General features: G+C 31.1%; 2 protein-coding genes across 4 annotated transcripts; one reads left to right on the forward strand and one right to left on the reverse strand.

Moving 5' to 3' along the window:
- Positions 1-405: 405 nt before the first annotated feature.
- Positions 406-4,073, forward strand: LOC100791821 (polycomb group protein FIE1; the record flags this gene model as incomplete). The annotated part of the gene is made up of 8 exons (XM_041007251.1): positions 406-555; positions 645-710; positions 1,493-1,573; positions 1,645-1,737; positions 2,250-2,348; positions 2,933-2,992; positions 3,072-3,168; positions 3,783-4,073. Coding segments are annotated over 8 exons (696 nt in total), but the record flags the coding sequence as incomplete, so codon positions are not given.
- LOC100811661 (uncharacterized) lies at positions 4,065-16,445 on the reverse strand. 3 transcript variants are annotated; one of them, XM_014765076.3, is made up of 20 exons: positions 15,891-16,445; positions 15,729-15,817; positions 15,538-15,647; positions 15,384-15,438; positions 14,868-14,956; positions 14,551-14,617; positions 14,406-14,468; positions 14,008-14,178; positions 13,817-13,910; positions 13,645-13,724; positions 13,451-13,526; positions 13,281-13,324; positions 12,892-12,959; positions 8,449-8,534; positions 8,197-8,354; positions 6,752-8,090; positions 6,329-6,615; positions 5,574-5,789; positions 5,341-5,497; positions 4,065-4,822 (listed from the first exon to the last, which is right to left on the reverse strand). In XM_014765076.3, the coding sequence occupies exons 1-20, from the start codon at positions 16,000-16,002 to the stop codon at positions 4,794-4,796; spliced, it is 3,390 nt and encodes a 1,129-aa protein (XP_014620562.1). In that variant the 5' UTR covers positions 16,003-16,445; the 3' UTR covers positions 4,065-4,793. The 3 variants fall into 3 exon arrangements, with proteins under 3 accessions (XP_014620562.1, XP_014620561.1, XP_006592883.1); XM_014765075.3 differs by having other exon boundaries at positions 4,065-4,560; positions 15,891-16,440; XM_006592820.4 differs by having other exon boundaries at positions 4,065-4,560; positions 5,574-5,780; positions 15,891-16,438.
- Positions 16,446-27,556: the final 11,111 nt, after the last annotated feature.

A 27,556-nucleotide genomic window follows, 5' to 3' on the forward strand; every position in this document is an offset into this window, starting at 1 on the left:
ACCATCCTTTTATAAATTAGTTTTTAAGGGGACCTTTCAAATGTCTTTGTTGCTCTATAAAATTTAATATTAGACATTTAAAATACTGATTTTTTTCTAACATAAAAATCAAAATCAAAATAATTTTGTTTAATAAAAAAACAATATAATGAAAAAATTGGTTTTTTAAGTTAAGTGTAGTTTTTTAATTAGTATAAAAACTGTTATATGATTTATTTTTTCACTTTCTCTTCCATTTTTAAAATTTTTCTTCCATATTTTTTTCTTCTTAATTTTTTTAGTTTCTTACAAGTATTCTCGTTCGGAAATAATTTTATCTAAAGTTGTTAGACCTACATTTTCTTCTTATTTAAAAGGTGGTGGCAAGGGCTGAAAAGTGGGGAAGTCGTTGGGTTTGGAATGTGACCTGTGGTGGGATCATTGATTCCTGCGAAGAAGAAGGATTACAGAGTCACCAATCGCCTCCAAGAGGGAAAACGTCCTCTATACGCCATCGTTTTCAACGTCCTTGACTCTCGCTACCTTGACGTTTTCGCCACTGTTGGGGGCAACAGGGTACCCCCTCTAGTTTCCCACCACCCCATTTTCTTTTCATTGCCAAAGTTTCAATCTTTGATGTTCTTTTGTTCTTCTTAATTCCTTAGGTTACTGTTTATCAATGCCTTAAAGAAGGGGTTATTGCAGTTTTGCAATCTTATGTGGATGAGGATGTAAGTCAATAGTGACACTTCACTCTCTTATTTCATTTGTATAAGTATGTGTATAGAAATGTGCTTCAATTTATATGTTTTTATGTAAACCAGAAGGATGAGTCTTTTTACACTGTGGGTTGGGCATGCAATGTTAATGGGACCCCACTTGTTGTGACTGGAGGACTTAATGGGGTAATTCGAGTCATTGATGCTGGCAGTGAGAAGATACACAGTGTATTTTGGTAATTTGGTTATAGTAATGAACTAGTGATAGTCTACTTGAAGCATATGAACAAGATGATTATGTATTTTTATATTTGGGAGGCATTTATAAGAGCTTATATGGAGTTCATTTGGGTTTATGTAATGATATAAGCATTCAAGCAGGTATTGATTAAGGGTAGTTCTTTTTACTTATTTCAATAAGTTGATGGTGAAGCTCATCAAACTAACTGGGAGCATTTTTGTAAGAAAAAAATGTTGGTATCCTCGTTGGAGTCTAGTTTAAGCTTATGAAAGTGGTTCATGTCTTTACTATACATTCTTCTTAAGGTTATTTTAAGAAGTTTAACATAAAAGATTACCATGACACATCCTAAGTTCTTACTGAATAAAAGCGTAATTGAGTTATTTACCCGTATGTGCCTTTAGTGTTGGTTGTAAATCTAGAGTACTGTGGGAATTACTGCAAGAGTGCAAGGTGGATGTCTTAAATACTTTTTTTATTTAATAATGTTGAAAATGTACTGGTTGTGCGTTAATCCCTGCTGCTATGTGACATAACGCCCTCCTTTGTGCAGATTTTTGTTGGCCATGGAGACTCCATAAATGAAGTCAAAGCTCAAATATTAAATCCATCACTTGTGGTATCTGCAAGCAAAGTAAATAGCTTCATATTTTCACTATTTAAAGAATCCCTCATTTTCATTCAATGACTTCTAAGGTTTATCAGGATGAATCTATCCGGTTATGGAATGCTCATACTGGAATATACATTTTGATATTTGCTGGAGCCAGGGGACATCGAAATGAAGTCTTAAGTGTTGTAAGTGTATTCTTCATCTAATATATCTCTCCCTTTTTCTTGCTTAATTACCTATTCTCGATGATAATATAAGATTTGGATTTTGGAGATTAGCCAAACTAACTTTCTGTTGCTTGCTATAGGATTTTCATCCATCGGATATGTATTGTATTTGTAGTTGTGGCATGGATAATACTGTTAAAATTTGGTCTATGAAGGGTAATATATTTAGTTTTATGGTTGTTGCACTGATGTTATCTGACTATGATTTATTTTACTGTTTATGTATTTTGCTAACTCTGTCCAATATACCAATTAGAGTGATAACATGGACGCTACCAGTAACCATTGTTTTTGTAGTTTCTTGTAAAATTCTTGTGTGGAACATGATGCCTCATCCTGTTTATGCATTGAGTCAATTAAAATGTGCATGAACCAAAATATTTATGAATATGACTTTTTTTTTTTTCAGTTTATAAATTGTATTATTGTCCTTTTCATTTTAATCCATCATGTCCCTTATGTTACTGCAGAGTTTTGGACATGTAGAAAAATCATCCACATGGACATATCCTTCTTCTAAGTTTCCAACAAAATTTGTCCAGTTTCCTGTAAGCAACAGTTCGTTTTTGGTACATATCATTGTTCTTTTCTAATTTCTAATTCTAGTGATACCTAATTTCTGGTATACAATGCTTCAGTGCATATAAATTATGTTGACTGTAATAGGTGGTTGGGTGATTTTATCCTCTCAAAGGTGAGTGATTCCTCATTATCAGTCTACTACCTGGTGGAAATTAAATGTTAGGTTTGTTGTAGAAATACTATGCTCCAATGGTATCAGCTTCATGCATCTCTTGTAAAATCGGTAGCTTCTAATACTATTTCACTAAAACAGTAAATTAATTATCGAAAATTTGTATGGTATAACTTTGGTGCTTAGTTCATGTGTTTAAAGGCTTCCTTTGGTCGAAAAACAGAGGTAGCTTTGTTGTGTTGATGTTTATATACTTTTCCTTTGATGAAGTTTCTTTTACACAAAAAAGCTTTAATAATTGGGAGATGAAAGGTTTTAAAAGTTTTTTGGGCAAGTCCTCCATTTTGGGAACTTGACATTGAATCATAAGCACCAAATTTTTCAATTTGAGTTTACTCTGATTCGTAAAGTTACTTGCCAATTCCTTAAGTAATGAATTATGCTATATTATGTTTCCAGAGTGTTGATAATGAAATGATCTTGTGGGGACCTAAAGTGAAAGAACAAACTCCAGGGGAGGTTAGTTATAATTATTATTTGTTTTTAAATTTTTTATGCTCAAGTTTTAATCAACTTTTTTTCCTGTGTGGATGTTTAGGGTGTAGTTGACGTTCTTCATAAATACCCTATTCCCGATTGTAATATTTGGTTCATCAAGTTTTCTTGTGACTTCCATTTCAACATAGTTGCAGTAGGTACGAATATCTGATTGCATTTTTTTAAAATTTATTATTTTCTCTAGTAAATAAATAAAAGTCAAACCATGCTACTTAAATAAATAAATATTTCATATTTATTTAAAGTAAAGTCAAACCTTGAGCCATGCATGTGTTACAAGCACAAAGGACTAAACGAGCAGGTTCACCTTTTAAAAATGGGTCAAGTCACCAGTTCATACAATTTAGAGAAGTGAATTATTAGAGAATTCGCATAAATTAGCTTGAAAATATCTTTTGAAATAAATGAGTGTTTAGCATTTGCGGATGATTGTTATTTACTCCTCCTATTCTATAAGTTATTTTACACATAAAAATATTAATAAATAAATTAGTAATAATTTTATAAAATTAACCTTATTATTAATTTTACTCTGAAAAGCTAAAGTGATTGTTGGAAATATTAGTGAAAAAAAATTAATATTACATTGAAAAGTTAACATGATACTTATTATAGGATAATTTTTTTAAAATGTGAAACTTATTCTGAGATGGAGTATTTGTTATTATGCTTTACATTTTTTATTTAAAAAATATAAAAAAAATATTTCAATCTTCTATTTTTTTCCTCCTTCTCTATCCCTATCTCATAGGTAGAGCATTTGAAGCAACCAAAATTCCTTCTCCATACCTCTTTAAGTAAAATACTCATTTGGGTGGTGGCTTCCAAATACATCGTAAGCAAGACGCAAATAATCAACCTGGGACAAACTTGAAATTTCTGATGTCAGATAAGATCGGTTAACGATCATGGATCCTTAAATTCTTTAGTATATTCTTAAATGTGTAGTTTTTTTTTTTTTGTTGCATTGTAATCACGATCTCTCTTTCAGAATTTAATTACGTTGTATTTTCGTATGTTAAAGTCCCAAAGATTATCTCAACTATTTGATTGCATTTTTCGCTCAAGGGAACAAAATTTTGTTACATCAATGAAGAGCCATGGCAGCTGCCTAGCTTGTACAAACACTCAACAAAGGTTTGTATCCTATATACACAATATTGTAACCTATTATGTGAATGAAAAAACTTTTTGATTACAAATATACAGCAAAAACGGCAGAGAGGAACCTCAAATTTGATTCCGTAATTGCATCAACAAGTCGTGCATAGTCTCTATATTTTGACTGAGTTGGACGATGGTAAGGTGTTGAGAGGAAGACTCTGAAGTACCAATATCACTGATTAAATCATTAAGTTTAGCCTGTGAATCCGTAAGTGCTTCCTCAAGCAAAGTCAATGTTTGTTCTGAAGTTTTGTGTGATTCCTCATTTATGATGAGATTTGGCAATGGAGAAAGTCCTCTACTACCAACACTTCCGTCTCTACTGTACTTTTCAGAAGAGAAAATCTTATCAATGCCTTCACTTCCTGCAAATCACCATACCATCAGAAGATTATGAAACAAGGATAAACCAAGGCTCTGTTTTTGTCTAAGTTAGCATGCTCTCCCACTCAATTTTTGCCAAAGCAAAAATTTTCGGCTTTGAATGCTAAATCCTAGGAAGTAGGAACAATAGTAGTCTGTTCAAGCCATATGATTTGCTCAAGCAGTTAACCACAATTAAGTCTCCAATTCATGAGAAACTCCAGACAATTATTGTTCATGTATCATTGTATTGTGCTTTTCCATCTGTGAATTGAAAAGTAGTGGTTAAACTCTAAATTCACCATTTTCACAAATTTGTTTTAGTGACTCAATCTTCAACCTTAGACCTTTGGTAAAGCTTCATTAACATTAGTTCTTTGAGAGTTAACACAGACTATTATGTCATATTATATATGGTTGTCGGTTGAGGTTGCCATCAATGTACCAGCCCCCGTCTTGGATTTGAGATACCTAGTTTTAAAGCATTATCCATTTCCTATAAATGTTGTTTTTGAAAAAATAACACATAGAATCTTTGTGGTCTATGGCTTCTAGTCCTGTGCATTGCCTTTTTGATCTATTTGCCAAACCATTTAGTTAATAATCCTAGACCTCATCTAAAATCCATCTTCCGGGCAACGTGAAAATGCAGTTTTTTTAATGATATAATCCTATTACTTCCTAACTTTAGGAAAGACTGAAGGTCCCACAAATAGAGCTTATAATGATATTTTATGTCTAATGAAAAATTATTCAATGCATGAGAAACTTTGACAACATACCTAGGTGGCCGAGTTGGTCTATTACAGACTGACCAACAGAACCTTCTAACTTCAGCAACCGTATAATTCCAGCAGTTATCCGGCCAATTGAGTCAATTTCAGATTTGCACAGAAAAGTGAGGTGCTGAACCTCATCCTTGGTTACAACTGCCTCAATCTGCATGAAGAAATAATCATCACACAAACCTTCATATAAAATAGACAACAAGCCATAAATATGAAATTCTCATTACCGGTTGTTTAACAGAGAATTTTAGGTTTTCCACTTCCCAATTGACCATTTCATCATCGACATTCTCCCCACCTAATATCAAGCGAACTTCAACACCAATTCCTCCAACTGTGTTGGTGAATCCTTTACCCCCATTTGCAATTAGCGTTGATGAAGGAATGTCTTTTTGCAAATGTGGCTTCAAGATTTGCAGACCTTGAATTCCAACCTGCAAGTGCTGGCTAAGTATGTAAGGGGGTATGATAGGAGTATGACAGAAGTATATATATATATATATATATATATATATATATATATCAGAGATGATACGAAATAAAGCAACTAATAAGGATACGGAGTTTTATCATATTTAAACAAAGATATATATCAGAAAAACCAGATTACATGGTATTGGACAATTCCTGGGTGAGCACATACTAAATATGTTTTGACCATTATGAGCAGAGTCTTTATTCATAATCATCATAACAATATGACAAGAAAGCCTCCTCCTAGCCTCGTGTTTGTCCATTTAAGCCAAGTAATGAAACATTTGATTCTAACTTTGACAACATTCATAGAAAAGGTAGTTCAGTAAAAAAGAACAAAAATAAATTATATACAGAAATATGATCCGCTTTAAGGCATGAAAAGTAGCAAGTTTTTTTTACAGGTTATTTTATTAAAACCAAGGTTATAAATGTCTTCAAATAGATGTTTGGTTAGTTTTCACAATGAGTAATTTGTTTTAAAAACAGAAAGAAGCATCTTTCTTACTGTAATCAATTCTACTGGATGTTGTTTTATTCTTCGCAATTGTCCTTTTCCACCTGGAACATCCGTTGGGCTACTTTTTGCATTTACTCGCAAACCATGGAAAGATGCATGCCAACTCCTCTCTTCTCTGCCTTCATCTACATGGCTTGAGAACCACCATCTTTCAGCTGTCTCTTGTGCATCTTCAAGGGCAAATAACCAGTCTCTCAATTCTATAGTTACATCCACATCATCAGGCTTCTTCAATTGAGGAAAACTGATTTCTTTCCCTTCTCTCATACTTCCAACTGGTGAAAAAATAGTAAGGAAAGTATATCTAAATGTAGCAAATGAGCATGCCAAAGATGAATACAGAACAAAAATCTTATGTACTAAGCACATTAACCAACTTCAAAAAATTAGATGACATGGTTTGTTTCATACCATCTTCTGAATTATCAACAATGAGAGGAGTTGCCTTAAAAAGTTTTGACAATGGTCCTTTTTGTAAGTTTTCCAACCCTTTACAAAGACCCGTCCCAGGAGCTCCATCAGGCCCAAGTATTCCAAATCTATGCAGGAGGGCTTCAGCATAGTTCATTCCTCCAGCAAGACGAACACCAGATACAGAAGCTGAGACATTCAAACTATGAGACTCCAAGTCTTGTTCATATAATGGTATGACATGCTCCATGCTTATGTCCAGAAAAGGGACTGAATAAGCATTTCCATTCAATAGATGTTTCTCGTTCTTATGCACCCAGAAAACAGTTCTTAGTTGAGGATATCCATTATCACTCAATGAGAGAGCATTTTCCTTAGAACTCAAGAATGAGCCATTTTCACACGGCAAGTGCCCCTCATCATCTACACAACCTATCACAACACTCCCCCAACGTAAAAAAGATGAAACAATAATAGCCCCACCAAGGGTTCTGTGAGTGGCACTAGTAAACAGATCATCTCCAACAAATTGCACTAAAGGCATCCCCTCAATATTCACAGAAGATGACTCCAGAAATCGAAGTTGGAGGTTTTTCACTGATAAACTCACAGCAGCATCACTAGGAACCTTGTCCATCAGCTTTCCACTAAAAGATTTGTCCCTAATGTCCTCCAATTGTTTCCTTTTTACGGCCTTTGCTATCTTTTCACTAACTCTCCCAAAATAACCATATAGATCCAGGACGAAAAACAATTGTTCAACAGAAGTGTTGGACAGATACTGTTCGCAAGCAACTCCAACCCTAACAATACCCCCCGGAGGGGGAACTTGTAACAATGGACTGCCATCAGCAGTTGCCATAGCTACTTCAATGCAAGCATCTTTCAGATCAACACATCTCCACAATCCTGATGTCTGTTTAAGGGAATTTTGACATCCAGTTCTGTCAGTACATGCTTCCAGAGATAAAGTAAGCTGGGATGCTCTAGCAGTCCATTTCTCCTGGCTAGCATCAATTGGTTGACCTTCCCAAAGACTGAAGCAAGCAGGATCCTTCTCCAGGTTCAGAATTCTTAGTTTCAGTGAGGGTGAATTTAAAAAACAAAGGCTTTCAATATGAAGCCTTGCTCCAGCAAAGGAGGTCTGGACTGTATTGTCCATGTCACTTTTGGAAATATCCAATTTGGTCTTGTCAAAAGGAACTGTAAGATCCAGTCCTTTTAGATTGAAAATAAAAGATTTCACTGAGAAATCTGGTAAAATGTCACCAGGATTGACAACAATTCCATCAGCTAATAAAGAGGATATCCTCAGGCATGATTCTTCCTGGAGATGAATCTAAAAATATAGAAAGATCATCAAATTATATGATTGGCAAAAATAAGTACAAAATAGATACACTTTTACATCTATAACAGGCCATTTAGAAAGAGCCTGTACATACCACAAGAGGCTGACAGTCAATAACAGTTTCAGAAGCAAAGGATGGTGGAAGTGGAGAAGGCATGATCTTAAGAGCATGGAGGCATATTAGAGGGGTTCCCTCGATCAATTGCCACTCCTGTTCTTGCAAAGGATATATTGGAGGGCAAAAGCTTCTGGCTGCCAAAAGAAAGCATAGAAAAATAAGTGAACAAACAATATATACATTTCTTAAGTGGTTACTTCTTTTCAAGAATATGCTGATAATTAATACCAAATTCTGGCACATGGAAAGCATCTCTTGTGACAACTTGCATTGATGGTTGCACTAAGATACATGGAGGGCTACAGAAGGTGTCCCTGCATTCCAATATGCACAAACTACAACTTAGTTCCATTGTAACAGTTAGTACAGTCAAGTCAACATAAAAAATAAAAATTATTGGGTCATTTCAACTATCAAGTGCCACCAAATTGACAAATCAAGTAGGGCATATTGCTGCTACTTAAGAATATAAGAAATTTTTGTTGTCCTCCACTTCTTTTCAATTGCAATAACTTATCCCAATTTAACCCTGGATATCTATCGTCTAACCATAAAAGTAGTGGATGTTGGTAAATATTCGTGTTTTAATTTAAAATTTATAAATATATATATTAATTCTATTTTATAAAATAATATTTATTTTAGATTCTCTTAAGATTTTATTTTAATGAGTCAAACTAGTTTGTTATATTTGTTGTGACAACTGTATGTTAGTTTTCCAACGGTCATATTTCCAACGGTCATATTTTGTTGTTGCAAAATGCCTATATATATCTATTTCCTCTTTTCTAGAAAGGACAGACTGAGAGCTCTGGTTTCTTTCTGCCAAAAATTTATCTCTTTCTTTTCCTATACAAAACTTAATTTTTGTGAGAGCAAGAGCATTGGTGTTCATAAGGTTCGGGGATCCTTTCGCTGCACACGATCGGAACCAACGGGTTGTCGTATCTTGGGAGAGGAGCGCAATCAGAATTTCTTACCCGTGCAGTGGGGGCGTTTTCTCTCTAAGGATAGCGTTTACGCGCTTCAACCCAGGCTATTTAATTCTTTCCCTTGATTTAATTTTTCCTTGTGCTCATTGTATGATATAATGCATTATTTATGTGTTGTCAATTAAATTTATTTTGCTACGGTTATTTCGTTATTTAATTCAAGACTGTGCATCTTCTTCATATTAATTTTTTTTTTTTCATTTTTTGTTTTATTTTCCAACAGTCTTAGAGAGAAAAAGGTTTTATTTTTTCACTTTCTTCTTGCATAGTCTTTTTGCAGTAGCATCCTATTTTATCAAAATGTCCGCCATGGATATGATTAAGTCCCTTTCCAGTAAGCCTGAAAAATTTACGGGTGAAAATTTTTTCTGTTGGCAACAACAAATGAAATTCTGGCTTACTGAATTGGATTTATACTCTGTGATTTCTAAAAGAGAAATAAAAACTTCAACTTCCTCTACTGATATAGTTCAAACTGATGCAACTATTAAGCATGATGTTTCTGATAAAGATATTTTATGTCATGGACGCATTTTAAGTGCTTTGGCTGATAACATATATAAGATTTTTTGCCATACCAAAACTTCTGTTGAGTTATGGGAAGCACTTGAATTGAAATATGGATCTGCTGAAAAAGGTTTAAGTCGTTACTCTTGTGAAAAAATGATTGAGTTTCAAATGATTGATGGAAAATCTATTTCAGATCAGATCCATGAATTTGAAAACATTATTTTATGACATGAAATTGAAAGGAATTGTTTTGCCTGACATTATGCTTGTGGCTTTCATGATTTCAAAATTGCCTCCTTCGTGGACTAGTTTTGCTCGAAGCCTAAAACATAAACGTGAAGTTTTATATTTTGTTTGTCGTATTCTTAATAGAGTACCTTATAAAAAAAATTAAAAAAATCTTTATGAGCTATGGAGAAAAAGAGAACTAAATCTGAAATATCTTAAAGTGTGGGGGTGTCTAGTAAAGGTTAATATCCCTATTAATAAGAAAAGGAAAATTGAAAAAAAAATATTAATTATATTTTGTTGGATATTTTTTTACATAATACTACTTATAGATTCTTAGTTATTAATTCAGAAGTATTTGAAATTTCTAATGGTACTATTATGGAGTCTAGAGATGTGACTTTCTTTGAAAATATTTTTTCTTGAAAAATAAATTGTTAAATCTTTGTATGGTTTGAAACAAGCTCCAAAGCATTGACACAAAAGTTTGATTAAGTTATTCTTTTGTATGGTTTTCAAATCAATAATACTGATAAATGTGTGTATGTGAAACAATTTGATGATAATGGATGTGTCATTTTATGTTTGTATGTGGATGACATATTGATATTTGGTAGTAATATGCAATTCATAAATGATGTGAAGTCTTTCTTGTCTAGAAATTTTGATATGAAGGACCTTGGTCCTGTAGATGTGATTTTGGGTATTAAGCTTATAAAGAAAAATGGTGGTATGATTTTTTATCCAATCTTATTATGTTGAAAAGCTATATATTAAAGAAGTTTAATTATTTTGATGTGAAACATGTTTCTACTCCTTATGACTCATCCATCAAGTTAAAGAAAAATTTGAGTAAAGGATTTTCTTCACATATTCTCAAATTATCGGTTCTTTGTTGCATTTGACAAACTTCTCTAGGCCTGACATTGCATATGCAGTTGGTAGATTGGAAAGTAATTGAGAGATTTAATGATACAAACTTGAAGTTCTTATTTTGATGAAATAAAATTGACAAGTGGTTATGTCTTTGCTTTAGATGGTTGTGTAGTATCATGAAAATCTACTAGACAAATTATTATTTCACATGAAAGCAAAAATTATTGCTTTAGATACTGCTACTAGTGAGGCTGAGTTTCTTAAAAATTTGTTATGTGATCTACCATTGTTGAATAAGCCTATACCTCCAATTCCAATGCATTGTGATAGTCAAGTTGCTATATCTAAAGTTACTAGCAAAAATTTTAATGAAAAAAAAGAAGACACTTAAGAGTGAGACATAAGTCTATAAGAAATTTGATTTCTCATGGTGTCATTTCTCTTGACTTTGTCAGGTCATAAAATAATATTGTGGATCCGCTTACAAAAGGGTTGACGCGTCAACAAGTACTTGAGTTGTCGAGGGGAATGGGATTAAAGCCCATTATTTAGTTACAACAATGGACACCCGTCTCCGTGTGATTGGTGATCCCATGAATGGAGTTCAACGGGTAACAACGAAATTGTTTGTTGACTAAAGTACACCAAAATGAAATTTGACGGAGCTGTTCCGTTTCTCATTCCTATGACGAGGTGTATTATAAATTGTGGCAATATTAAGGTTGAGGTATTTATATATGTGTATTTTTGATGAAAAAAAAATACCTCTTAATGAATCCGATGACAATTATTGTAGGGGTGAGGGTCACAACTCACTCTTTGAGGATTCACCTAGTGAGTGTGGTGGTGGGGCCGCCACTGTGAGATATGGGCTAATCTCTAAGTGACACTCACGAAACAAGATACAAGCGCAAGGCCGTGTAACGCGCTACCACTGATTAGAACCTAATTGAACGTCAATATTGTAGGGGTTGTGTACTAAAGTCCGGTTAAAGAATATGTAGTTCAAGACAATCAAGTCACTACATTTTTCTCGGATGGAAGTTCATAAACACTAGGTATAAGGCTCAAACCCGGAAGGTTCCTTATACCGAAATACAATATCACATGCTCTTTCTCTTATATTTTTATCTTTCAGAAAATATATTTTAAAATTTTAAATTATGTGGGGGAATGTTGGTAAATATTCGTGTTTTAATTTAAAATTTATAAATATATATATTAATTCTATTTTATAAAATAATATTTATTTTAGATTCTCTTAAGATTTTATTTTAATGAGTCAAACTAGTTTGTTATATTTGTTGTGACAACTGTATGTTAGTTTTCCAACGGTCATATTTCCAACGGTCATATTTTGTTGTTGCAAAATGCCTATATATATCTATTTCCTCTTTTCTAGAAAGGACAGACTGAGAGCTCTGGTTTCTTTCTGCCAAAAATTTATCTCTTTCTTTTCCTATACAAAACTTAATTTTTGTGAGAGCAAGAGCATTGGTGTTCATAAGGTTCGGGGATCCTTTCGCTGCACACGATCGGAACCAACGGGTTGTCGTATCTTGGGAGAGGAGCGCAATCAGAATTTCTTACCCGTGCAGTGGGGGCGTTTTCTCTCTAAGGATAGCGTTTACGCGCTTCAACCCAGGCTATTTAATTCTTTCCCTTGATTTAATTTTTCCTTGTGCTCATTGTATGATATAATGCATTATTTATGTGTTGTCAATTAAATTTATTTTGCTACGGTTATTTCGTTATTTAATTCAAGACTGTGCATCTTCTTCATATTAATTTTTTTTTTTTCATTTTTTGTTTTATTTTCCAACACTTTTCAATTGCAATAACTTATCCCAATTTAACCCTGGATATCTATCGTCTAACCATAAAAGTAGTGGGTGGTGCTATTGCCAATATATTCAGATTAGTAGTTTCTCACTCCCAGCTTTCAATCAAATCGTATGAGCACAAAATGCATTGACATAGGCGCCCACACCTGCCCATACACACAGGCAAAGCTTGCTGAATTCTTTTAGTAGTTGCTATTCAGATAGGGCACAAAAACACAAACCTTAAAAATAAGCCACCAATTGTAATTCTGGTCAAGTTATTATCATTATCTCCTTCAGAGAGACTGGCCTGCAAGGATAGTCAGTAAAACAATGTCACTCTACTGCAACTGAGCCTGATAACATTGCACAGCGGAGGGTCACCAATGGACCCAAATAAACGATATATATAAAGGTGTCTTAAGCTCCCAAAAAAGAGTCTTCAAGGAAAATATAAGGCTCTGTATGATTTTTAATTTTGGCTCTAGGTATAGTCAGTTCTATTCTACCTATTAGATAAGGCGAAGGTAACCAGCAATAATATTGAGAGTAATATGGACAGTAGCCAAGAAAAAAAAAATGAATGCAAAAGTGTGAGATAGTGTCAGAAAAAAATTATCAAAAGACTTACCCGAGAAAAGCAGAGGGACTGCATCAAAAGCTCAAGCTGGAATTCTGCAAATTAATGCTAATAGTTGGATCATTGTGCAAGCAATGATATACCTAAAGCTAGCATATTTAATGATAATTCAAGGAGACAAAGATCAACATAAAAAGACTATGTGCAAGCTAAAAACAAACCAGTATCTTTAATACAAAGAAATATATGATCTACGACAATTGAGACAAGAGAACGCCCAGCTGCTTCAGTGGATCGCTGTCACAATACAGTTACATACAGACTCAGAGAAAGCCGAAATGAAACATTATTATTATGTGTGTAACAAACTACTGAGGTGGTCTCAAAGGAGGGAAAAGTTAAGACAATATGAAACCTGATGAATCTTGGAATCAAGATCACCCCTGTTTAGACAAACATATACTCCTGTCATAAAGCGGAGAAGTGCACGTAATCCTGCTCATATTTGTATCAAACCCACATCACGTCCATGTCATTTATATCAATTCAATCTGGACAACAAACCCAAAATGTGCACTTTTACTTACCTGGTTCGCTTACTGCAGGGCAAACAGCTTCATTGATGTGCAATTGAACCTCAAGCCCAAGTGGACTATTCAACTCAGTTCTCTGAATTGTGATCTGGTAATAATAAAATCAAGCTATATTTCATGATTCCCAAAATATTGTAATAAAACAGAATATTTATAAAATATGTAGGGGGGACTGCATTAATTACATATGCTTCTCCTGATACTCCTTCTATAAAACGCTCTCCTCCAAAGAATACACGCTTTGCGCCATCATCATCCCTAAAGTTTGATTCCCCTTGAGAGTGGCCAAATGCAGCCTCTGTGAACATGTCGGGATGAGGTAAGAGATCAATAGACAAAGATTGCCATTCCAGTTTCTGGGCAGGACAAAAAAAATGTGAGAATTGTTATATGGTAAAACACATATAAGAAACACAGTACCTCAACATTGAGATTATAGCAGTAAATAATTTTTATGAAAGAATGCTAATCTTGTAATGAAATAAAACCTATAATATAGAAGAGCAATATGAAGGATATAAAATCACACTAATACAGATTACACACTGATACATTAAAACTAGTGAAGGGGAGGATATATTACTTTGAAGACATATATATACTTCTTGTGACTGGAGAATTCCCGTGCTTCCTTAAGATTTACAACCTGATAGGAAAAATTCTTCAATCAAGTGCTATATGCAAGTAGAATCAGAAATTATTGTAAGCCGGAGTTTTGAGGTAATTACCTGCCAGTTTTCATTTGTAGTATACAACAAAAGGTTGCGTATGGTGATAGATGCCATAGGTGGAGCCCTGCAACCAGAGGTAGTGAATGGGAATGTTTATAAATAGTCTTTGAGCCAAACACAGCAAAATCCATCACTCACTATATTTTAACGCAATTACAAGAAACCTAGTTTAGATACTACATCACTCCCAACAGGAAACAAGACACTAATATCAATTCCAATTTGTTGAGATCCATTCCATTAACACTTGACAGGGTTGGTAAAGCATATATGCTGTATTGAATTCAAAGCACTGGCTGGTACCAAGAACTTACCATGTTGCTCCCGCTTGGCGACGAGAACCACCACGAGTTTCAAGTAAAAGATTAACTGTTTGAATTTGTATAGTCATGCCATCTGCAATCTGACAATTGCCCGCAGTCAGTATGAATTAGTAACATTCAAACAAGATAGTTGCATTTATGGGCAACTACTGGTCATCCTAGGAACTACCAAACCCTAAAAGAAAGAATCATATTAGACCGAACAGCATTGCAATGATCCAACCTTTCACTGCATCCTATCCCTCTATTCCGCTCGATAATGGACTAAGATCTAATAACCTCTCCCAATGTCAACAAATTATCTATGCCTACATTTTTATTTCTGTTACTAAAAATTCTCCTCACAAGATAACAGTTCAAATTCAAATTCAAATCTCCTGAACATCGTGAAAACTGACTTCAAAATCAACCAAAGCATGTTTAGTAGACTACGAATATCACTTTATCAACATGTATATATATCAACTCATGCTTAGAAGAAGAAGGAAAAAAGAGTTAAACTCAAACCTTATCAGCGAAACCATAACCACTTCCCTTGGCGGAGGCAGCCGACGGCGTGGAGCTGTACAAAAACGACAGAACAAAAAAAAGCAAAAAGAATAAAACAAACGACAATAAAAGAAAAAGCATCAAGCATCGCCAGCATGGTTTCGTTGCTTACCAGTTCGAACTAAGAGATTCATCAGAATCAGAATTCTCCTCGAGAACCAGATCGAGTCTATCAATATGCACCACGATTGGCTCCGTTTGCACATTGCTCACCGACGGAAGCTGCAAATAATATTCACAATTCACGATCGGAAACAGAGCGAAGAAGCGAAACGAAATCGGTTACCGTGTGAGAGACTCAACTGTAATCTCTAGCTTGCCGACTTTGGCGGTGGCGACGTTGAGCGCCGGCGGCAATCCGACGCTGGAATGCAAGGCGTCTCCATCGATATCTGCGAGCGAGGATCGAATCGAAGTGGGTGAAATGAAATTCGAATATGGATATGGATATGGATTTGAAGGTACCTAAATTGGAGAGGTGAACGGTGCGGCCTTGGAGCTTGAACTGTTCGCGGGAGAAGGACTTGAGCCAGTACTTGAGAGTGTACTCCAGAGCCCGACCCAGTATTGACTCCATTTCGGATCCTTCTATTCGGGTCGGGTTTTGCCGTGAACTCAATTCACCTTTTCTTTCTTTCTTCAGCACCGATCTATATGGTGTTAATAGAGAAACACGGAATTTTGATTGCGGCGAGGGCACGTGAGGCACGTGAGAGGAGAAGGAGGTCCTCGCTGTGTCAGCGATTTGTGTCCGTTACTGTTACTGTGTAAAAGCATAACATGATTCATTTTAATATTCTTTCGTCATTTTCAACTTTTTTGTAAACAAGAACATGAAGGATCCATTAATCGGCCACCTCCAATTCACCTCTAAACATGCATTGATTTCTACACTTTTATTCAACCATAAATGATTATAAACATGTTAATTATATCTAACAACATATTCAAATCATCATCACAACCAAAGTTAAAAAGGATCAAGAAAACCAATCTCCCCCATTGTTCTCTTCAGTTTGGTTTCCTACTTGCGTTTTGGATATTTTCCGAATGCGTTCAATTTCGATGTGATTTAGTTTTCAAACCTAGACCGCGTCGCCATCGTAACCTTTATTCAATCATAGTTTTCCGAAACCTCACCATCCATACTCGACATGTTGTTAGAATACTGAGATTTAGAATATTTGCATATCACAAATACTTGTAAGAATATTTGTATATCAGAGTTGCTTGATAATGGAAATATTTGATAAAAAAAAAATGGAACATATAAGAAAAAGGTTTCCAATAAAATAGAAAATATCAAATTAAAATCCACCTTCAACAAAATGAGCACATCAACTTTGAGAAACGTAAATGTTATTATTGTTTTTTTGGTTTTGAATAAGATATCACCAATTTTCAATTGACTAAGTCAAATTAATTTTATTTGCGATGCGTAACTATCATGATCCAAATTATTTTTGCACGGATAATAAATCAAACATATCCCATATACACAATAAAACCTTATATCATTACGTTAATCTTACAAATTATCTCACCATATATTATTATAAGTTCATTTATTTTGATAATAATCATTTTAAAAGTCATATTCCTCTTATTAGTTGATAGTATATAAAATTAATTATTTTAAATATTACAACCATGTCTATTAAACTCAATTAGATTTTATTTACAGTAGTTGACAGAATCTCACTGCATTTTATCTGATCATGTTATCCGCGAACATCAACTTTAATACTTTGTATTAATTTGATATTTGAAATACATACATGTATAGTATTATAACCATAACGAGTTTGGATAAAAATTAAATGTAACAGTGTAGTATTAATTATAACTTCTGAAATTAGGGAACACATTGCATGCCAACCTGCCTTACTTTTTTTAATGCGTACTCTTGCCATAAGCTATTAATAGGTGAACACTCCCGTCTTTGTAACTTTTAAATACTTTAAATTCCTTATCTATCCGTCAATAAATATGAAAAAAAATAGAAAAAGATAAATACTGATTAGTAACCTTAAGATATTGTTTAAAAAATTAAAAGAAGATTTTTTTATTAGAATATATAAAATTCTGTTATACATATTTTTTTTATGTTCTCCTATAATTTTTATGATAAATAATTATTTATTTTAACAATCAATGTATTAAGAATCCTAATTACGACTAGGAGAATAAAGAAATAGATGCACAAGTAATCTGAAATAGCGTAGAACATGTGCCTCGGGGTTGGTCTCATGATACAAGAATTAGTTAATGTGAGGTAATTTTAATTTGTTAGGCAGATCGTACGTACAGTACGTAACATGCGTATTATTATTATTCAAAAACTACCCAGTGAGCATTTTAATTGGTTGTTTTTCTGCAAGCGTTCAGATCATATTAAATATAATAATGAATCAAAAAAAATTATCACAATTTATAAATGAATTAAAAAAGATCATAATTAATATAATGGCCTGGATGAATCTACCGAGTAGGTTGATCAATTAGTGTAAAATTATTTTAGTTTTGTTGAGTAAATCTGAATATTCATTGATAGAGAGTCAACATCTAATTTCTTAAAGTATTAAGCTTATTGAAAGAATTGATGTCTTCTAATAATAGATATTTTTCATTAGTAATAAGAAGTTTTAAGATGAAATCTTAATTATGTAATAATGTCTAAAGAAAAATTTTATAACTCAGTTCTTATATCATGTTCAAACAAAATTATTAGATCCTTCTGGGTTCTGAAGAATATATATATATATATATATATATATATATATATATATATAATCGTTAAAAAAGTTATAAGGGCCTCGCTATTAATTGGAATCATATGCCATATCAATATTCTAGGCTCGTAAAAAGTTGCCCTCACGCCATTTTTTAGTCTTTGGGAAGGTAGGATGAATCACTTCTCAGATCAGAGTCACCAAATTAAACACTAACCAGCTTTTGTAGCTTGCATTGCCCACATTACCCATTGTGTGGTTCTACTGAGTTTAGCTTTAATGCTTTACTTTAGTGGTAAAAAATATTTACGTCCGTTTGGTAAACAATTTAATTAAAAATTATTAAATATTACTGTTTTATCATGTAAGTAATTATGTATAGGTTTTTATATATAATTGAAGAAAAAAATGACAAAAATTATTTTCATGTACATTGAAAGTTTTTTCATAAGCTATCCCAAATAACTTAATGAAATAAGCTAAAAACAACGTACATATCGAAATACCATTAATTATATTCATAGACTCTCCACAGACTTACACATTAATGAATATTTAAGCTATAAATTAATTTAATTCACTACTACATAGTAATTTTTAGTAACATTTTTTTATTTAACACTTAGTAAAAATGTTGTTAAAAGTCTTTGGTCATATTAAAAAATGTTATCAAATTATAAATAAATATTATTAATATTTTTTTAAAATATTTTATCAATTGTATATAGTCCATGTTATTAAATCTTAAAAATATTACAAAAAGATTTTAACAACATGAATTATACGCATTATTTGATAAATATTATAAAAATATATTAATAACATTTATTTATAATTTTATAATATTTTTTAAATGTTATAAAAAAATTTAATAAGATTTTTATTAAATGTTAGATAAAAAAATGTTAGTAAACATCGTATTTAATTTGTAGCAATGATTCTTCAAAACATATTATTAATCATGTATATAACACCCTAGACACTGGGTTGACATCTGTTACTACTAGTTTGTGTGTAAGTGGGATTCAAACACCAGCTGCCCAAATGAACCACATGCAGTGCTAGGCAACTTGTTAATTTGTTATATATACAGTTATTTATACCAGTTTATATGATTTAATTAGTAACTTATTAATTTGAATGACCTGATATCTTAACCGTATCCACTATTAGTTTCAATTTTATAAAAATTAAAGGGGTGGATATTAATGAAACTTAAATAATTATGATAGGGTGTTAAATAAAAATGATTTAATTATGTTGTTGATATCTTAAATTTGGGATCTATTTTTTTTAATCTCTTAAATTAAAATTTGTATTTTAGTCTTCCTTATTGATTTTTGATAGTTTAAATATACAATTTTGATAATTTTTTATTGTAAGAAAGGCTAAAAAAATATTTTCTAAATTTGAAGGACTAAAATTCCAAATTTTAATTTGGAGGACAAAAAACTATATATCCCCAAATTTGAATAACTAAGAACATATCTAAGTCGTTAAAAAATAAATCCCTAGCCTCTTACTCATTAGAGAAAAACTAAAAAGAAACACACTTCTTTCATGAATTCTATTATCAGAGCTTGAGATATAAGTGAATTGTTATTGAATTGGGATTAAAATCTAAAATGATTATCCAACAATGTCCTAATAGAAAACAGAGAAACAAATTAAAATAATTATCTTTTTGTTACACTAACTTTAAGTGATTATTCCTTTACCCTCCCCCCTCCCTCGACAAGATGGAGAGTGGATAGTTGACACTTTTAGCTTGGATAACAGATCTTGAAAAGGTTTGAAATTAAAGAGCTCGGTGAAGATATATGCAACTTGGTCTTTGGTAGATATGGGGAGAAGATGGAAGAGCTTGGTTTGAAGCTTTTCACGAACAATGTCACAGTTGATGTCGATGTGTTTTTTGGAAGGTAGGGTTGGTTGCGATGAAGGTAGTTTACTTGTTGTCACAGTAAAGGAGAGCTGATGAAATGAAGACAAGTTGTAGTTCGACCGTGAAATAATATATTGCTTTTTGGAACGCCGAAATATTAAGGATTCCTCAAGAAAAATACAATATCCAATTATGGATTTTCTAGTTTCCGCACAGCTTGCCCAATATGAATTCGAGAAGTACCCTGATTGCGGCTTGATGATGAAAGATGGTTGGACAACGTATGAATTGGCTTAACTATTGAACTGAATAGCAGAGACCAAGTTTGATGAATCTCCAATGTGGGAATCAAAATCTTGTGTTCTTGTTGTGAGGTGATAGCAAACACCTTGTTTATGGAGGATTTGGACCTTAATGGTGATGAAACTATCATTGAGCCCTTTTAAGAAACATATAACATATTCGCTTTCTTTATTTAATTTGTTTCATGGAATGACTCCATGAATGGAAGTTGCCACCATTAAGAGCTGGTGACACAAGTATCACCCCTAGGTTTTCTCCAAAATGAAGGTAATAGGGGTTGGTGGGTATTTGGTGCACCCATGGATGTGAGAGGAAATCAATGATTGTGGAAACTTGAAAGAAAATCTGAGACCATCCATATTATTAGAGCTCAAGAGAGATAAAATTGAATTGTTATTGAGATTAAAATCTAAAATGATACAAGTAAGGATCTCAATATATATAGGTATAGAACCCAAAGGAAAGAAAAGGTAAAACTAAGAGATAAGAGTCCTGACACAACTATCCTAACAGAAAACAGAAATAACTATCTTTCTAGTAATTGTTCCATTACACTAACTTTATTTGATTATTCCTTTAAATTTATCATCTTCTCCTCTAACATTCTTCTTTACCCACTAATTAACTTTATTTGATTGTTCCATTACACTAACTTTATTTGTGCATGCATGCTCTTGTTCTTTCTTCATCTTCACCGTTTTTGTCATTTAAAACAAGTTACACAACCAACTCTAAATCATCCAACAAAGTGACAGACCCCTTCCTACAACCTATTATATTCCTTCATGTATCAACTTGAGAGCTTCCAAAACGAAGCCTAAAGTCACGGTCACTAGAAACAGATAGGACAAATTCAGCCTAGTAATTTATTTATTGTTTTCAGAAACAAATTTTTGTTTTCTAATTTTTCTTTTTGTCTCCTGAAAGTGATTGTCCTTTATCACGTTTCTGTTTTTTAAAACTTTGTCTTGTGAATACTTGAAAGTACTTGAGGAAAACAGAAGAGGGTAAGAAAACTGAAAAGAGTTGTGAAGTGTTTTTAAATTTTGGTTTTCGAAACACTTGTTATGAAAACAGTTTTTGAAATTTTAATTTATTCAAATTAAATCATTATGCATAGAAAGGATTACTGTAACTTTAAATTGAAGATTCAATGAAATTTTTGATAATTTTACTAAATTGATTAACTTTTATTTTTCACATAATTTTTTAATTTTGTATAACACTATAACATTAATATACACATTTAAAATAATAAATAACATATTTAACATTAAAGTATTATCAAAATATAATGAATATATTATTTAACAATAATTTGCATTCAATCAATGTTATTTAATTTTGTAAAACTATCTATACACTAATATGAAAATATTAAGTTTAAAATTACAAATCAATATATACATACACCTCTCTTTAAATAGTTATTTGAGTAAAACAATTATAATTTAATATTACAAAAAAAATTTATCATCAATCACATATAATAAATGTCCCCTAACAATGTTCCCTAATATTAACACATTAGATCAGATATTAATCTTATTTTAAATATATGAATTTCATTGAAATTTTACACATAAAAATTAAACACAGATTAAATATATTACTAAATTAATCCTTTGAGTTAATTTCTTACTACATTATTAAGGTACATCCTCGACATCATATTACTTCTCTGGACCTTCCCTCTCACGGTTTACGAGTTGCCTTCTTCGGCATCATCGCTAGTGACACCCCCTGTTCCTACTTTGTCTCTTCGTTAAAGTCGCTATCATGTTTGATGGATTGTGTTGCCGACATATCTCAAACAACATGTTTTTGTTTTATCTCTGTCACGCAAGCCCCTTCGCGAACGCAAAGTACTAGTATTCGCCTTCATCTTCCACCACTCTTCTTTCCCACAACAATTTTCTGTTGAGTTCATTCGTGATTGAGTGATTTTTCTAGCTTTTTTGTGATGTTCTGCTAATAGTCTTTTAATGGGATGCTTTCATTAGATCTTCAGACATTGAAAGGTTGTGTAGCATGCTAGCTTCTTCTTTTTTTTTCATTTAAGTGATGGTGGTGTCAGTAAAAACGACACAGGATTCATTGAAAATGGAGAAATTCTCCAAGAACGACGAGGGATACATGGTGAGAGGAATGATCAAGAAATAATACGATACTAAAGATCTACCATAATAATATATGGAATAAAAATTTAAGTTTTAATCCTAAAAAAAAAAAAAAAAAATACAAGAAATCCCATTTTTTTATGATGGAACTATATAATTATATAAGCCATCTTTTCTAAGGTTTTTTCTTTTTCTTTTTTAACCTTTGTCCCGGACAACTTTGCTACTTTATTCAGTTTCCAGATGATATACAGCTAAATGGGACGAACTGAGAAGTGAAAACTGAGAAGGGATATATAGGTGACAGGCACACTGACAAGAAAATTAAGTGTGAATTAATGAATGAATGATCCTCCCTTTTTGGTCAATTTCTTATTTTAATGCCCAAATTCAAGGTTCATTTTTGCTTCCCTGTTCTCTGCATGCTTCGAGAGAGAATATTACTCGCGGAATATTCTTAGATTTTTCGGTCCAAAAATATCATACTTATAAACAAAATTTGAAAACTATAAAAAAAGTTATTTTAATTTTTCTGATAGGGTAAAACAATATTTACATTGAATAATCGTTACTATTTTATTTAATAAACTGGATGTTTATTTAATTACTAATATAATTATTTTGGATTCGGCCTTTCGACTAATTGAATACTACTATATAATTTGTTCAATCCAAATGTGTTTTAAAAGACCAATAAATCTAACACTTACTCTAAATAAGATGGAGTTCACTCCATTTTAATCGATAGAGGTTGACATTTACTCCCAGTGTCAATTAAGCAGCCTCAATAATTCAAGAGAAATGTGAAATGATTTATTAATTTAAACTTTTAGCAAAACAATTTGTGCTCTTAAATTGTTAATGATGATATGTTTTGAGAGAGGTGATAAAACCTCAAATGATCAATAAACAAAGATATTAAATATGTGTTTGGGAATCACTTAAAAATCTTATTTTATGCTTTACAGAGTAATTTTTTACTTTCCTAGACAACAAACGTGACTGAAAAAAATTGTTACTTCTTCGTTGAACAGGAACCAACTTTAATATTAACACACGCTAAAGAAGGCGAACAAACTCAGACAAACATAAAATAAAAGAGAAAGGTTAGAAAAAATATACTTAAATTTTTACTGGTTCAATTATAACTCATGGCCTATGTTCAGTCCTTAAGTCGTGCTTGATAATTTTTAATTATTTGATTAGCGGTTACAATGCAGTAAGCGTTTTATACTTGAGAAACCCACCTTAAAAATCTAATTTTAGGATGATCTTTACTTTACACACTAATTACCCACTAAAGATCACACACCTTAGGATACCATAAGGAACCCACCTATACTTTTGAGAGAACTCACTCTCAAAACCTAATAAAAACTTTGGTATAACCACCAAAGGAATTCACTTTTGGATTTCACACATAAACCATCGTTGAATGATAGAATAAATAATTTGATATTAATTTGGGAGATAAATTTGGAATTTAATGGGAAAAAAAGCACCTATTGCTTTGAAGTAACATGGAAAGAAGATGCATAGTCAAAAAAGAAAAAAGAAAAAAATGTAAATAATTTTTTTAAAAGACCCAGTAAAATGGGATAAAGAGCATCATCAGTGAAGTGAACTGATATATTCTTCTTCTTCTTCTACTTTTTTGCATATTGACTTCCATGGCTGCAAAGTATGTACCATCAAAATGTTTGAAGGAATGCATTTAATTCAATTCAAAATTCAATCTGGCACTTGGAGAAATAAACTAAGAAAAACGTCTGCTTGCAGTACAATTCCTTTCTTGTACTCCAAGCTAGAATTTTTTCCTTGTTCGTATTTTTTCCCGGCCCCTTTGTCTTGAAAGAGGGGAGAACAAGGGGTACGTTTGTTTCTCTTTCCAATTTTTTTTAAATTACTTCTAAAATAATTTTTAAAATCTGTTCTTGAGAATAAAATTTTGTTTAGTAATTTTATTTTATAATTGTTTCAGAAATAGTAAAATAAAAGAACTTGCTTGTTAAATTTATTTTTAAAATATGTTTTAAAAACTTAAAAGTAGAAAAAAAAATATTTATTGTAGTCCTCATAAAAGATTAAACTCGGATGCTTTTAAAAACTAAAGTAACATTTTTTTACGAAATGCAGGGATTGAAATTAGAAAAATACAGAAGAACATATTTTTAAAAACTAAAATCACATTATTTAAAAAAAAAACATATATTTAGAGAGAAAAAATATCCTAAAGTATTTAACGTAATATAGAGTACAAGTTTAAAGTGGAGTATGTCATAATCATCTAAATCAAAAGAACCATTCCTTCTATGAACATTCAATACAATTAAAAAATGTCAAACATGCATTAAAGTGCAATAACATAGTAAATGATAAAATTCAAAATAACTAATAATAAAACATATACAAATGTTTTACCAAAAAAAAAAAACACATCCAACTATGATTGACGAAAATGCAAGATAATTGTGTGAAACAAACATTTCCAAACAAATAACACGACCATAAAAATAAAACCAAAATATTAATCCAAAAGATATATTTTTACTAAAGCAATATCTGCAAGCATAATTTTAATGTCTTAAAAATATAAAAAAATCAATATCTTTTTCATTTGAAAAGCTAGAGAATTGACAAAAATATTATAAAAAATTTAACATTATTAAAAAAAATCATATCATCTAAAAATTCTAGCATCTAGTAAAATTTTGTCAAACCACTTATTTATTTCTTTTATCTGAAGGTTTTTATTAATAAATATTAAGGAAACACAAAAATTATTATAAAAAATTAATATTTTAAAATAATCAATTCATCATTAAGATTCTTATTATAATTAATAAGACAATAATAAAAAAGTGTTAGACGAATACATTTTAAAACTCAATGAATACTACTCTTCAAATTGAGTTTGTACTTTTATTTTAAAATTTATTTTTTATAAATAAATATTTAGGGAGAAGGAATGAGTTTTAAGTGTTTGAGTTTTAGACTTAGAAATAATCCTATAATTAGTCCAAGGAATAAAGTTTGTGAAGATATACCACCAAAGATTAATTAGAATGACGCATGAGGTTGTTTTATAATGTCTGAGTTTCACTCATGAATATGTAATTATGTTAATTAGGGATCAAAATGTCCTAATTATAATAATTATAAAAAATACATTTTGATTTAAATAGCTATATTTTAAAATATTTGACACTTTACATTTTTTAAGTAAATTAAGAAAACATAAAATTAAGGCTTAAATATATATATTTTCTTATAATTTAACTTTTTTATTTTAGTCCTTAAAAAATATTATTGTTTTGTTTTTTTTTTCCTTAAAGGACTTTAGATAACATTTTTTTCCCTCGGTCAGTTTTTTTTATTCAAAGCGTTATTTAATATGATTTAAAAATGAAAAATAAAACATGCACATTTTGCAATGATTAAAATGAAAAAAAATGCAAGGACAAAAAAACTAAATTACAAGAAGGAAAATGTATTTAAATCTAAAAGGCTTAAATATGTTTTTAATCTTTTAAAGTTGAATCATTTTCTTTTTAATCCTTCAAATTCAAAGTTGTTTTATTTAGTTCTTAAAATTCAAAAAATATTCTTTTAAAAAAACTAAATTACAAAAAGGAAAATGTATTTAAACCTACAAGACTTAAATATGTTTTTAGTCCTTTAAAGTTGAATCATTTTCTTTTTAATCCTTCAAATTCAAAGTTGCTTTATTTAGTTCTTGAAATTCACAAAATACTCTTTTAAAAAAACTAAATTACAAGAACAAAAATATATTTAAACCTAAAAGGCTTAAATATATTTTTAGTTCTTCAAAGTTGATTTTTTTTCTAATCCTTCAAATTTAAAGTTGTTTTATTTAGTTCTTGAAATTCACAAAATACTCTTTTAGTTCTTTTGCATAACTCGAGAAAAAATGGAATAAGAAATTTGTAATTTGTAACAACTTTTGATCACCAAAATTTGATTTTTTATTTTATATTTTAAAATACACTTTCTAGTGGTTAAAAACTATCATAATTAAATCAGTAAAAAAATAAAAATCCATTAATCGCTATAAAAATTGTTTTGATTTTTTTATTGACTTGATTTTAAGTGTTTCAAACCATAAGAAAAATGGTACTTTAAAATACATAATAAAAAATCAAATTTTGGCGATAAAAATGTCAAACATTATGAATATCTAACAAAAAAAATTACATTTTGTAATAACTTTTGACCGCCAAAATTTGATTTTTCATTTTATAATTTAAAATACATTTTTGGTGAATAAAAATTGTCATATCAGTAAAAAAATTATAAACCCATTAATCACTTTAAAAAATATTTTTGATTTTCTTTATTAACTTGATTTTGACAATTTCGAATCACTAGAAAATCATACTTAAAAATATATAATAAAAAAAATCAAATTTTGGCAATATAAATATAAAAAAATTATGAATATCTTATTTTCTGTTTAGCTCACACTTTATAAAAAAAACATTTTATAAATTTTAAAGGCTAAAAAAATAATTTTAAATTTAAAAAACTAAAAAAATATTTAAATTTAAGAGATTAAAAATATATTTAATATTTAAGTCAACCTAAAAGTAAAGTATGTTGAGTGACTGATTATTCATTCAAATCGATGTTTCGATTTAATTAACATATTGACTTTTATTTTTATGATGAAGGGATGGATTGATTGGATTTATACATGAATACATTGGATATGGTCAGTAGATAAATGGGTTGTTATTAATCCCCAGAATAAGACGAATAATGTATCAAATTATTAGATACGTGCGTGTAAAATTTAACTAATTTATGTTACCTTGTGTTTTGGAAAGGAAAAATCAGATAAGGGGTCAAAGTTCAAGATAAGAAAAGTTTTAGATTCTTCATAAATAAAAAAATTCACAAAAAGGAAACTTTTTAGACTCAAAAAATATTTATGAAATATTTATATTTACTTCAATTTAAAGTGAGTAAGTGAGAGTTCAAACAACAATAATAATATGCATATCTCAAATTATTTTTTATGAGCAATTCTATTTACAAATAGTAATCTATGATCAAATTTGCTCTCTCATC

This window comes from Glycine max, chromosome 12 (genome assembly GCF_000004515.6).
Source record: "Glycine max cultivar Williams 82 chromosome 12, Glycine_max_v4.0, whole genome shotgun sequence".
In the NCBI taxonomy this organism is placed as follows: Eukaryota; Viridiplantae; Streptophyta; class Magnoliopsida; order Fabales; family Fabaceae; genus Glycine; species Glycine max.

Excerpts from the sequence above, each read along its gene's own strand:
- LOC100811661 (XM_014765075.3), bottom strand. The coding sequence starts at position 16,002 with ATGGAGTCAATACTGGGTCGGGCTCTGGAGTACACTCTCAAGTACTGG. Across the intron at positions 14,469-14,550 it reads CTACAAATGAAAACTGGCAG|GTTGTAAATCTTAAGGAAGC; the intron begins GTAATTACCTCA and ends TTTTCCTATCAG. Across the intron at positions 8,091-8,196 it reads TTGACTGTCAGCCTCTTGTG|ATTCATCTCCAGGAAGAATC; the intron begins GTATGTACAGGC and ends CTATATTTTTAG.